Source organism: Vidua chalybeata, chromosome 1 (genome assembly GCF_026979565.1).
Source record: "Vidua chalybeata isolate OUT-0048 chromosome 1, bVidCha1 merged haplotype, whole genome shotgun sequence".
In the NCBI taxonomy this organism is placed as follows: Eukaryota; Metazoa; Chordata; class Aves; order Passeriformes; family Viduidae; genus Vidua; species Vidua chalybeata.
In genome coordinates, this window is record NC_071530.1 from 25,924,716 (window position 1) to 25,938,463 (window position 13,748).

General features: G+C 40.5%; 1 protein-coding gene across 8 annotated transcripts in view; it reads right to left on the reverse strand.

Annotated features, from left to right (window-relative positions):
- ICA1 (islet cell autoantigen 1) overlaps positions 1 to 12,046 on the reverse strand; it is a 76,298-nt gene extending 64,252 nt beyond the window's left edge. For 2 of the 8 annotated variants that reach the window (XM_053955119.1, XM_053955109.1), the window contains exons 1-3: positions 11,445 to 11,552; positions 2,072 to 2,118; positions 265 to 303 (exon numbers count right to left, since the gene is read on the reverse strand). In XM_053955119.1, coding sequence (XP_053811094.1) covers positions 265 to 281 — 17 coding nt within the window. In that variant the 5' untranslated portion in view covers positions 282 to 303; positions 2,072 to 2,118; positions 11,445 to 11,552. Of the gene's footprint in view, positions 1 to 264; positions 304 to 1,519; positions 1,547 to 2,071; positions 2,119 to 11,444; positions 11,553 to 11,920 lie in introns of those variants that run through there. The other 6 variants (XM_053955128.1, XM_053955077.1, XM_053955084.1 and 3 more) reach the window with 5 other exon arrangements.
- Positions 12,047 to 13,748: the final 1,702 nt, after the last annotated feature.

Consider the following 13,748-nt stretch of genomic DNA (forward strand, 5'->3'; position numbering starts at 1 on the left):
AGTCAAGTGAAGAAAACACCATAACTCATCTGATGTTAACCAGCTCTGAGAGCTACCTCAGCTGAGGTCACCAGAAATTGTGGGGGCATGGTGCAAGGACTAAAAACTAGCTACTAATATAAAGTCACAAAAAGATTAGAAGAAGTGCTGGGATTAATACAGATTCCTGAATTATGAGACTGATAAACAAACTGAACAAATCAACATACCAAACACTATTAGCTTTTTAGAATTTAAAAAAAAAAAAAAAATCAACATGCTTACTATTTATGACCTTCCATGATTCTTGCTTTCTTCAGACACCTAAATAAGAAATTATCGGTTAATACAAGCATCTGTAATTTTTAAGTAAAACACTAGAAATCCTGTATCCTTTCCCTCAGAAATTACTATGCTGCAGCATCTTGTTTACCATATTACAAAAGAAAACTGTTCAATCTGTGAGCCAAATGTCTTCCTTGGGTAACACACAATTCTCTTGAAAACCCATTACAAATGGATTTAAGTGCTGCCATTAGCGATGCCAATCCTTCTGTGTTAGCAAGTTTTTCAAGCAACAGCAAATTTACCAGGCATAAATTCAGTGACTTGTGACTTTTGATGAGGCATGCCAAAATTGTCCATGCTAGGCATCACCCTCAGTCAAGTATTTTCCTACAAGTTTTAGCCACAACAAAATTCAATTACTTTTTACTTTTATTTTTTGCCTATATCCTACTGACCTATTTTTTTAAAACACTAGTCACATCATGTCTTGAGTCAGAGATGTGAAATTTAATGACCAGATATTTTTTCTATGAGGGACACCGCAGTTCCTGAAGATGGAATATGATCTGTATGCATTAGAACTTTAGATTTTATAAGTTACTATCTCTAGCTTGGATTCTCAAGTTTCCCATTGTACTTTGAGCTGGCCACATGGCATGCACATAATTTCCCACCAGTACCTGAGCACGCTCCTTCCAGGCCAAATTTACCAGCCAAGCCAGATACTCATAAACAACATGCACCCGGCTTCTCCTCTGCTGCTTTCAGAGAGGACTGGCACCTGGTTAACATGGGAATGAAGGCAGTGCAGCAGGATCTGGATGAGACCAAAATGAAGCTAGTGAGATGGGTGGTGCTGATGGGGAATGGATTTCAGCAAGTAGAGGCACAGAATAAACACCCCGACAACTCCAATAAGGTATGAACCTGATTGACTGAGACAACAGTAATGGAAAAAGCAGCTAGGGAGGTAACAGTGCTGACACTGAGCTTTGGCACTAACCCAAGTAAGAAAGAAAAAGGGCTACAAAGGGGAGTCATGATGTTGGAAATGTATCTAGCACAGTACTGCATACAGACAGTGTAGTTAGCACTGGAAAGGCAAAGGGACTGGAACAGATTGCAGGAACCCAAACAAGGCAATGCAAATAACCTGGATGCTTCCTGCAAGCATGAAGCACATGCACTTCCATTTGGAGCTGAATGGAACCAAATCTCAGATTTCTGAGTCTAAACTCTCTGCTGTCAGTACCTGTGATACTTGCTGGCAAAGTTCCAGGAGATACTGCAAGATTATATCAGAGCAGGAATTTTGCCTGAATTGGAATATTAGTGAAATGTTCTTAAGCACTGCAGGAGAGACCACAAGAAAATTAGTAACTCTGTCTTCAGAGCAGAGTTTAAATGTAAGGGTTTAAATGTAAGCTAAAAAAGGAGGAAAAAAGATTCTTTTCATATTGTTGTTTGTGTTACAGAACCATTGACAATATAAGATTATCAGACAAGATACAGAGTGGACTGCTTTGCTGTTCTTTCTAGAGCCATTGGCACAGACACTACTAACTCATTTTCTAATACCTTTATAGTCTTGACTTCACTGTTTTCACACTGGTCCTCAAGTCAGCTGTGGGCATATGTGAGTGAGATAAGACCACAGGATTTAGCTTGTATACACATCCATGACTCAGTTATTCAGCAGCACACTTGGTTTGACAGGAAGCAAAGAACAGCCTATCTCGGTGGAGTAACATGTACGTTACTTGGAACAAAGTATAAGCATCCAGTATGGAGAAAAGGCACTGACCTTATTCACTGTACACATCCACCTGCTTCTCCTGGAAACCAATGTCCCTACACAAAATAAACAGGGTCATGGTGAAACAGTTGTCATTTGCAATTACAGCCCATGCTCTTTCTTCTTAAACATCTGACTTCACCTTTTGATTCTGAAATCTTCCTAGTTATACTCTTCCAGGTCCTACATAGCACTCTTATGCCCTGAAGATATTCTTTGTGGGAATTTTTGCATTCAAAATGGACAATATTTTCATGGTATGAAAATGCAGTCATGTTCTCTGTTCTACTGTGTGATGGCATTTGAGGTGTTTGAGGCTACAGGACCTGCTGGGATGGTGTCCTATGGCCAATCAGGATGGAAGGAAACAGAAGTGGAGTCTTACCTACACTGCCTGCTGGAAATGGCTCCTGGCATGTGGTATCACCCAAAACAGGCCAGGAGGGAAAAAGGTCCCAGAGAGTTCTAGACAGTACAGATAAAAAGCATGCCAGGGAGATTGCTGTAATCAAGCAGTAGCAACAAGCAGCAGCCCAGGACACAAACTCAATCCCTGTGCCTGTTTTATTTCCTGTATGGAGCTGACTTTTGGTCCTAATTGAGAGTTCAGTTTGCAAAGACAGCTTAGTAAGTACTAGCACTGAAAAACCAGAAATGTAGTTGCTAAAAAAAAAGGTGCAGAAAATTGTCTCTCTCGCTGTAATTTAACAGGGCCCTAATTTATTAATATAATCTCTTACTTCATGTGTTGTTACTGTCTGTTCCAGGTCCAGGAACCAAAAAGGGTTAAGATACTGGTTCAGCTCTATCAAAGGACACTATTAAAAGCATATAGCTTAGCTGAAAGCAGTGAGCTTTTTAAAAAAATACCAAAATCTAAGTCTAGTCTCAAAAAGTGAGATACTAATAAGAGGGGACTGGAAACAGCCCAGGGAAGTATCCAAGAATTAAAAGGAACATTTAACAGCTGTGCAAAGAAGAATCCCTACAGTCACAAAATGCTGGCCCTGAGGCTGCAGAGAGAGACCAAGAATGAGCACATAACCTCTCTTTCCTTTAAGTTTTGAACTCTCTTATGCTTTCAAAGAACAAGACAAATGTCCTGAACAGAAGTAACAAGCCAGTTGGTCTTTGCCAAAATTGACTACAATACAAGCACATGACACTAACTTGAATCTACCAGTAGTCTTTCCAAAAATTGCAGTCAAAATTAAAATTAACGCATGTTATCATACAGTTTTAGATATAAAAATAAGCTTTACTTGCCACAAGGAGTTGATGTAAAGGACTTGTTTTTGCTTGTTTTTCTTCTCAGTGTATTAAATCAAGCAAAAAAAAAAAAAAAGATAAAAGTTTCAATAAATAGTCTTATAGTGACAATGATTAACCAAAGGAAAAAAAAATCACCTCACTGTAGGAAAGCATTTGTATTGGGAAGTTTCCATGATATTTGACAATAAAGAATTATTGTGGTCGCCACAACAGACAAACAAAAGGGAGGGATATTCTAGATGAGGGGGTGGGTGTCAGAAGCAAACACACCTGCTTTATTCACACCAGAGAAAGCAGTGGCACATAACAGATGACTGTACACAAACCCATGCATAATACTGCACAGTCATGGATCTGAGGCTTCCTGAAGTCCACTCATGGCTCCAGTAATTTTGCAAGTACTTCTTTGTTTTGAAAGAAAGTTATGCTACCTCAGTTTAAGCATTAAATCTGAGCTGGCTCTATTCATAGTAAGTCTGCTTGGAACACAAGGGACCACAGAGCTGAAAGACTCATTCCTATACAGAACCAGGTGGGGTCACAAGCCTTGCCAAAACCTTAGCAGGTGTTTCTGGGGCACCAAGAAGCCTCAGAAGCCATCCACTTTCCACAAGCCATTATTTTTGCAGACTGATGCCAAAGAAGACAGGCACAGCCCGGACACTGAAATACATCAGAATTGTTTCTAGACTCCGCCTGGCTTCAGGTGTAATACAGCTGAATTCAGGCAGTGCTCTGCCACAGACAAGAAATGTTGAAACCAAGATGGTCCTGCAAACAGCAAACTATGGCAGAGTTTCCCTGGGTGGTAGACTGTTTACCCATAAATTATTTCCACAGGAAGCCCTAACAGCTGGAATGCACACAGAACTTCATGCTATTTCTGCCATACTCCTCATCCTACTAAGAATTTTTTAAGCTGTGACACTGAAATGAAACTTGATGGAGGACACTTGTCATTAGCAAGTGGCATTTCTATTCCTATGGAGAATCCTCTGATTGTCTATATTCTCCAAGACCACTTGAATGAACATGTACATTTTTTGTGCAAATAGGAAAATGCACTGCAGTATACACTAGGAAACAAATAGAAAATTTTGCACTGCAGTATACACTAGGATTACCCTCCAGCTCATGCTCTGTACCACATTTGTACAAGCTTGCTTCTCTTTTTTAGCTTTAGTACATTTTGTTGCAGCATAAGTTGTCTGATTTCCCAAGAGTAAAACAGCTTTATGAATAATCTTTAGGTTCTACTTGTAAAAGAACAAGATGGTATGAGTGCCTTCTCTCCAACAGCTACATTGATAATAAACAAGTCTGTATATCAATATCACTCACATTACTTCTCTTTTTCAGTGAGTCTAAATGTAAGAAGTGTCACGTGGCATGGTAAAGGTCAGATCTTAATACTCTCCTAGGTTATGTGGAAATCAGTTTAAAACCCAACCCAACAAACAAAAGTTTTACTCCTAATTCAAGTATCTCTTCTTGTCTGAGCATTGTTACCTAGCTCTTACTGTGCTCTCAGCTCAGGCAACAGACCACATAGAAAAGTATCAGCATGCAGAAGCATCAAACAGGAATCTTTCCAACTCTGAAGACTGTATGTAAAACAAACTGTTGATCTAATCACAGCTTCTCAGAACAAAGAGATGAGCTGAAATTCTTGCAAAAGCGTTATGAATGCTGATGTACAGAGTAAATCAAAAGCGTTATGAATGCTGATGTACAGAGTAAATAATCCAAAGATGACCTAGCAGTTAAGTAGGAAAGCATAGATTGAACAACACAATCTTTTGAGATACATCCAGAAACAAGGAAAGGGAACTGAGCAAACAGCACAGCAAAATTCAGCGACCCTAACGTGAAAGCAATATGTTCATCAAAACACACAGAAGAGTCTGCACTCTGAGCTACTCAGAGCTGCCCTCTGAGTCTACTGTTCTTTCAAGGTAGATAATATGTTCTGTGGCTCCTCAAATACCAATAGATTCTCCACATCCTAAAATCCTTGCAACTTATAACTTTCAAATATGGCAGAATCATGCATTGCAGTTGACTTACTTACGTCAACAGTTTTATTAAAATGAATAATCTTCCAAGAAACTTTTAATACAGTAATAGTATAGTGGTGCTAAGTAACAAAAAAAAAAAAAAAAAGGAATTCTATATATAAAAGTTAAGACTGATAGTTTCATTTATGTAAAATACTTCAAAGGGAAGAAAATGTGCCTAGGTGAGGGAATCAATGCCATCTGTGCCTCCAACAGCTCTTGGCTGACAACCTATCTCCTCTACTCTGCTCCCTGGAAGCTGTGATCAAACTGAACCAAGTAAATGGATCTGCAAAACAAGATGCAGTCTCACTGCAAGATGAAGACTAGAAAGGGTACAGTTTTATCTTCTTTGGCGTGTCTACAAACAGACCAGGAGCTTCAAATGGTGTTTGACTTTGCCTTTTCCAAGCAAAAGAGAATATAACAGCCTGTAGATCTGAATTATCCATGTTGTCAATGCAGGAAAAGAGTGAAAGCTGAAGTCTGGGTCTTTCAGCATCAAGACTACACACAGACTTAGAAATATTCCTACTTTTAAATACAAGAATAGCTACCACTCTAATTCAGCTAAAATGAATCTAGAGTTCAAGCTATATCTACGACAAATGACAAGATTTAATTTTTCCTCTAAAACTCTTTATTCTCAGTATTGATGCTCTAATCCTGCAGAATCATCCATGCTTAGCTTTAAATCCAGGAGTCTTTTTGTTCTGTTACACTACTCGCTGATGCACTTGTTTATTAATTAAAAAAGTTTGCATATTGGTCTGTAAGTGCTGCATTAGCAGTTCCTTCCACCCATTACAACTTTTTGTCTAATCCTTTGTCTCAGACTGATCCACAGCTTTGCTACTTATCCTGGAAAGTGTCTATCTTGGAGATTACCCACAAGCTCTCAGGAGAAGAAATACAAGATTGCAGTATCAACAGAATTACTCTTTCAATCTATTTCAAGGATTGACACCTAGAAAGAATTTCATACATCCTTAAAAGAAGCATAGGATAAATGGCATCTGTTACACAGCGAAGGCACCTGCTATATTCATACACCTGGGAGGTGCTGAGAGGGGAAAAATCATCCTGTTTGACTGCAATTATTTAACTTTAGTGCCTAAATTACCATACAAGCCTGTCAAGACTAAGTCCCTGGACAGATAGTGAACACAACCTCCAAAGAGAACACTGAACACCTCAACCAGAGCCTCACCACTGTGCTCTGTGCACACAAAAAATTATGCTTTTTGCATTAGGCACCTGAAGCACAAAGATAAATCCTGCTGGGAGACCACTGCTCTATTCCCCTTCTTTTAGAGCTAGGATTTCGTCTTGAATTACTGTTAAAAAAAAAAAAAAGCAGCATACTGAGTAACACCATCCTTGGGAAGTCCCCTGGAATCAATTTTCTCTTTCACTACAAACCCTTCTGGAACTAACATTTCTACACACAGTTTCTGTCATTTCCTTCTCCTCTCTACCAGGGCTTATGAGACATCCCAGAAAACTACTAATTTATTGAATTTCATTTATTCATTTGTCTTGATCCTTCAAAGAATTAAAAAACCCCCTAAGAATTAACCTACTCTACCATGCCCCCTACCCCTGCCAAATTTGATATGCAGAAAAATCCCAAGCACATACTTAAAACAACAGAAGTATCAGAGAAATTGGAGTCTGCTCTCCAAGGAGGTAGTTTGACCCAATACAACACACCTTTGTTTTTCAAGCTAGTAAACTGTGTGGAGAACAAACCACAGTAATACCAGCAGGTATCTTAAATTACTAAGATTGTGTAATTAGAGACTTGCACTATAAGAAACCATGTACAAGGCATGAAGAAATCTGAATGTTTTGGGTCTTCTTTCTGTCATTTTGTAGCACTACCTAGGCACCTGTCTGTACACAGTACATCCAACCAAACGAGCAGCAGTATTATTGACCCCTGTCTTCCACTCAATTTTACACTGACTCTATTTAATACTCTGTATAGAGCATGTATGGGTCACATCAATTGCAGAGAGTACTGTCAAGAGTTACTTTCTCCCAAAATACAACTGTCGTACTTCTGATTTCAGAATACACAATTAATATGGGAAATTATTCTACTTAAGTTTCTGGTGTAGTCTAAAAAAAGGGTGATATCTAGGGCCATGTTTCTTATGCTATCATTTAGTCTTTATTTTTCTATTCCCAACTCTGATGTATACAAGTAGCAGACAAACTACAAATTTACACTTTATTGCTCCCTTACACCAAGAACTAAAGACTATCCATCCATCTGAACCATTCACTCTGGTTTTCAGTACTTAAATGGTTACAAGTAATTTTTAGCCAACCTGAAAAAGCAGAAATTTGGCACTGTCAAGATGTTTTTTAAAACTTATTTTTGCCCCCACAAAGTTCAAGGACCAACTCAACAGTTAGCATTCCTCTCTAAAAACATAGTTTTATGTCTATTTGGTACTATATATCTGTCATATTATTCCAAAAACTATCTGTCATATTATTCCAAAAACTATCAGGTCAAACTTACAGGCATAAGTGATCTCCTTTCTAGAGCATAATATGCATTGAAATTATACTTGGAACTGGGTTGGGTTTTTTTTTTTTGTTGTTTTTTAAACAGTTGAGAACAAAAAATTCCTAAACTCAGTGGATTCTCAAAAACATTGATAAGAATGGCACATGAAGTCACAACACGTACATGTACAGTACATGTAGTCTCAGAACAAAATATTTCAAATAAATGCTGGTAGACTGCAAGATCAACAAGCAAACAAGAGCACTTTCTAGATAAGCTCATTTGCACACAGAACTTTAACATTTGCACAGAGATATTTAATCACACAAAAATTTAATTTTAAATTTCTTTTTCAGATTATACTAATTTTTCATCTGCTTATTGTGGAATAATATAGGGACAGTACATAGTATCAGTTTTCCCTCAGATAACATCTTTTACTTCCCTAGTAGTGTTCCACTTCTATTTATGGAGAACAGCAAGACAACCAGATAAGCATTGCAGGTACTACATGCATTTTATGGAAGAATTATTTGAGTATAAGTCATTGAATGGTAGGTCTAAGCTCTTCTGCTCATTTGCAAATGAGCAAAACTGGGATATTTACTATGCAGTATTTAATCTTTTTCTAAATGCAGACTTGCTTTGTTTCTTCAAAATGACTATCAAATTGTTTTGTAATACACATTTGTACTCTTAGTTTAAGAACCACTATTTGTAAACTTAATAGCTGAATATTATTAAATAAAATATCATATGGAACATGCACTGTACCTAGATTATAAGAGACAAGATCGTTTTTCTAACGCACTCTACCTGTAGTCAGTGTAGAGTCTTCAATATTGGGAAACTTTCCTTTTGTGAAACTATGGGAAAAGTAGTGAATGAACAAAAAAAAAATCATGAACTATTTTTGCATGTACAGTATATTACATACAGACATACAAGGCTTTAAAACTTCAAACTAATGGCTCTCTTATTTAGATACTCTTTTTGCTGGCACAGTCAACCTTCTCACATTTCTCTCTCACTCCTGCCTTTTCATCCATTCAGAAGCCAGAAGGCAATGACATTTATACACAAGGGGAAACAATGCTGGAGGAGGGAACACAAGAAAATAATTTTCTCCAGATTCCCTTAGAGATTATTTCACATCTGTGGATAAGAGATTTGATTAACAAAACAGCCTTAGCATGCACAGCAACAACAATACAGGGCAATCTCCTTGCACCGCCCTTTGAGTAAACACCATCAGTGCAGGCTATATATTCTCAGCAGATGCACAGTCCACTCAACTTTTGTATTACTGCTCTCAGTAATATCCTGACACACTCCTAGAGCAGTGGTGATCGCTATGAACTATATGCAAGATGGACTCAAATGCTGTTTCAGTGACTTGGTACAGACAGTTCTCGAGGTTGACGCAAGCAATTGCATAACCGGTCAAAATGCCCCCCAGTTTGCCGTGGTTAACAATAGCCACAGGAAAAAGTACTGTGAGACTGTTATTACTAGCAACACTTAAAAGGTCAAATGTTTCTACTGTTCTTGACTGTTTGGTTCTTTCTCTAACAAACTTCACTCTCCGGACTTTTGTATTTTTAATGCTTCTGCATCATGTGGCATAATTTTGTCTCCAGAGTGATTTTATGGCTGAAAAGCAGCAAAGCATCTTGAAGAATAAACTACAGAGCAATACTCTTGGAGGTGATTTTGAAAAGTATTAAAAAGTTTTTGAGAGCATTTTTTGTCTTCTTGTTTATGTGAGATATTAGCACATTTTTTTTTCTGCCAACTCGTACCAACAGCTTTCAACACCAGCTGAAGACTGAAAAGAGCTGTTATTATTAGTTTCTTCAAGAAAAGCTTATGTGAGAAATCATCAGAACAATTTAACAACTGTGTAAAGTACAGACAACAGAGACGAACTCACAAGATTGTTGGGCTTGAAACTCTACTAAGCCAGGACAAAATCCCCTAACTCTGTATTAGGGTTCAACAGAAATTTTACTTTGCACTATGTGATCCCCTTCATCCCCCATTAATATAAATTTATAGAAGAAAAATGTCAATGAAACCTTCCTCTTCCATAAACTCATAACTGGTCTTCTTGAATCTGCAGTTCATATTTGAATCTCAACTCCAACAAACACAATAGAAGAAAGCATCATTATCTAAAATGCAATTTTTTCTTAGCCGAAAAGGAACCAAATACTTGAGTAAAGTGCTGGAACCTTTCTGGAACAGCAATGTTTCATGCATGACGTTCTGACAGTGAAGAAACTTTAGAAACTCATTTAGACTGAGGTTTGGCACTATTTAACCACCGCATTATCTTCCAGTAGAATTTGTCGTGTGCAAAATGTGACTGGTTATACCAGTTATGGCAGTTCACTACTCAGAAGTTCTCTGTGGCTTGACACTAAATTCCTCCTTCAGTGGTATTAGCATTAATCTTAAACTATTTAATTACTAAGTTTAAACCAACAGTCTGTTCAAACAGCAGTTAAAAAAACCCTATTAAAGTCTAAATGAGGTGTTGCTGGCCATCATGCGAAGTACCAGTAAGAACTGCAACTTCTAGATCTGTGCCAGACAGCACTGTCAAGGAGTTCTTCCACTCCCTCTTTGAGAACACCGGATAGACAAAGTGGAAAGAGTGGATTATCAAAAAATCAGATAAAATACTATAACCAAATGCCACCTGCACTGCAGATGCCAAAATCAAGCTCACCAAAATCAAGCTCTCTGTCCAACAGTTTGGAAAAGTGATCAAACAGTTTTGTCCTTAAAAGAATCTTGCTAGAGCAAGACACAAGAACAGTTTATTTCCAAGAAGTCTACTCTGAAACAAGGGCCACAGCTGCTTTCTGAGACCCAAATTAAATAAAAATCTATCCAGAAACCGAAAGAAAGAGGATAACACAATTAAACATGGGGAGAACAAAAGCAAACAAACAGGTGTTTAATGGAAATAAAAGGTCATCTTGGCTTAAAGGAAGGCTTGTAGGCAGGGAGAAAATATCACAAACAACCAAACAGAAGAAAAACTCCAGTGCCGAGCTTCCAAAACACTACCACAATGTAACTTGGTGGTAGGGTGTTAAAGGATGTAATCGTGAGATTACCAGAGTCAATGTCACATTTACACCTCTGAACTAAGGCAAGCCTGAATTACTGGTTTAAGAGGGGTCACACAGATCCTTGAGGCTATAAGCTTTACACAAAACAGTGTGAAACAGACTTATTTACATATGACACTGAACAGATACATAATGATATTGACACAGTGCCCTTCACTCCTTTCTGCTACTAAAAACTGACCTGATTTTTCAAGTAATATCCGATTTTTCTATTTTCTTCTAAAAGACTATAGCAGCTTTCATGGGTCAGGTGGACGGATGTAAAATAAATCTGATTACCAAGATGAACCTTTGACAAATTACAAGCTTTAAACCGTAAATGTGGGGTTCTTGAATTGCCATTTCACCAGCTGTTCCTGTTTCGGTGCTGGTTCGAGATCTGACATTACCTGACCAGAGGATGCCCTGCCACCCCTCTCCACCCGGCTGGTCCCAGGAGGGTTCGGAGCGCAGCCGGGCAACCTGTGCCTCAGCCCGGCAGCCAAGCCGGAAACCGCCGAGGAGAAGCGGCCGTTTCCCTCCCCGCTTCCAGCGGGCAGAGCGCCAGGGAGGATGTACGGGAGGCACAAACGGATAAATGCAATAATCATGGCGAGACAACCGCACGGCGGGAGGGGGAACACAAGGCAAGAGGAGGGACAGATGCCATCTTGTGCCTCGGAAATTTTGCTCTGAACAGGTCCGCCCGTGGATACAGCGCTGACGGGCACCAGCTCCGCAGGCCCGGCGGCCGCGCCGCCTCCCTCGCCCCGAGCGGGCTGCCCGCGGGGGAGGCGGCGCCCACCCGGGGCTGGTACCCGCGGGACCAGCTCTCCCCGCCCGGCCCCAGCACGGAGACCAGCGAGCCCCCCCTTCCCACACTCACCTTGCGGAGAGAAGGGGTGGGAAGAGCCGAGCCGCAGGCGCCGCCGCCCCTCCAGGTGTTCCAGCTCCGCCGGCGTCAGCGCGGCGAGCGGAGCCGCCTGTGCCGGCGCGGGGGCCCCCGCAGCGGGGCGGAGCCGCCGCCCGGCCCGGCCCAGCCCGGCCCCCGAGCCGGGAGGGCGCGGCCGGCAGGTCCGCGGCGGTCGGGCCGGCCACTGCCCGGTCGTGGCCAGGGCAGGGAAACGTTTTTTTGCTGTCCCCGCGGCGCTGTGAGGGAAGCGACGCGAAGGTGACCCGGGTTGGGGCCCTTCTGGGGCTCTGATCACCACCACCTTGATAAAGCCCTAAGTCCCGTGCCTCCGCCCCAGCCTACTGGGGACCGCAGGTGTCCCGCGAGGAGCAGCAAGGAAATAATAAAATGTTTTAGTTGTCATAAATAGCTTCCATCGAGGTAGTGGAAACTTGGAGAAAAAGGCCCTTTAACGTCGCAGGCAGGTGGCAGTGTCGGGGGGGGGGGGGGAGGAGGGCAAGGAGAGAGTTGGTTTTTAGCTCATGACGGAATTGGGTCATTGGGGTTGTGTGAGAGCTTTTTGAGTAAGAGAGGTGGATTTGAAGCTGATTTCAGAGCTTGAAATGAGGAGAATAGTTCACAGGTGGCATTTGAAAATGAAGTAAAAGGAGAAACGGAGAGAGCAGATCGGGTGAAAAATGAACCCTCCTAAATGAGGCAGTGTTAACTTACCGGTGTGAGGGGGCAGAGGTGTAAGTACAACGAAGGGCATGAAGGCAGGAATGGAGAAGAAGGGGTTGGGTTGATAAGAAAAGGGTCGAAGAAGAGTGGACAGAAGGAAGCTGTAGAAAATGAAGAGAGGAGTGGTAGTGAGGCATCATTTTCTGAACCTTACAGCGGTCCCAAGCACTTATGTCAGTGTCTCCATGTTTCCGTGAGGCAGAGCTGAACTACTTCATTAGAAGTCACAGATTTAAGAGTAAAAGTGCAAGATGTTTTCAGCAACAGGGACTGCTCTGTGAGACAGTGACTGTGAAAAAGACTTGGGATCCTAATGGGTAGAGAGCTAGGCATGCACTCCCTGAGCTCTGAATAAATCAACTGAGATAATTTAACACTATATATTGTGGGGAAATTCAGGTATCATTTGGGAGCTTGTTTAGTTTCCCTGTTTAGCATTAGTGTGACCACTATCAGCAGGTCATACACCCAAGAATGGTATACATAGCACAGATGGTGTGTTGACAAACAAGAATGGTTTTATGGCAAGAAATACAGGATTGTTTCCTATAACTACAGAAACCTTATAGGATAGATTTTGTGTTAAAACGAAGTAGCAGCAAGAAAATATTTTCATGCAAGACAAATCTCTTAATGAGGTCCTTCGTCTTGCAGAAAAAGGTATGACACAGCTGAAAGCTTGGAATACAGGAAACCTGGTGTAAAAGATCTCATTTACTTTTGGATGTTATACTGTAAACACCCTTCAGCTGTCTTGTTATTCTAGAGCTCTCTTTAGAGCAAATATAAAAGGATGCATTTTAGGGTGTGGTTATCTGGTTTATTTTCATTTCCAGTGAGATTAATCATTCTCTGGACAGGGGTTGCCGTGACTGAAAGAGTAACAGGCTGAAGTGTAAATACTTGCATTAGACATATTGCCCCATTAGTCAAATAAATTCCAGGTGTTACTGGTTTTGAGAGAAAAAATATTCATGGAGTTCTTACCTTGCCAAAGGGGAGTGGTGCTAATAAGTTACAAGAGGTTTCTCTGCAGTGGATGAGGATCTGAGATCTCTTCAGCCATGTCTGGCGTTGGGTT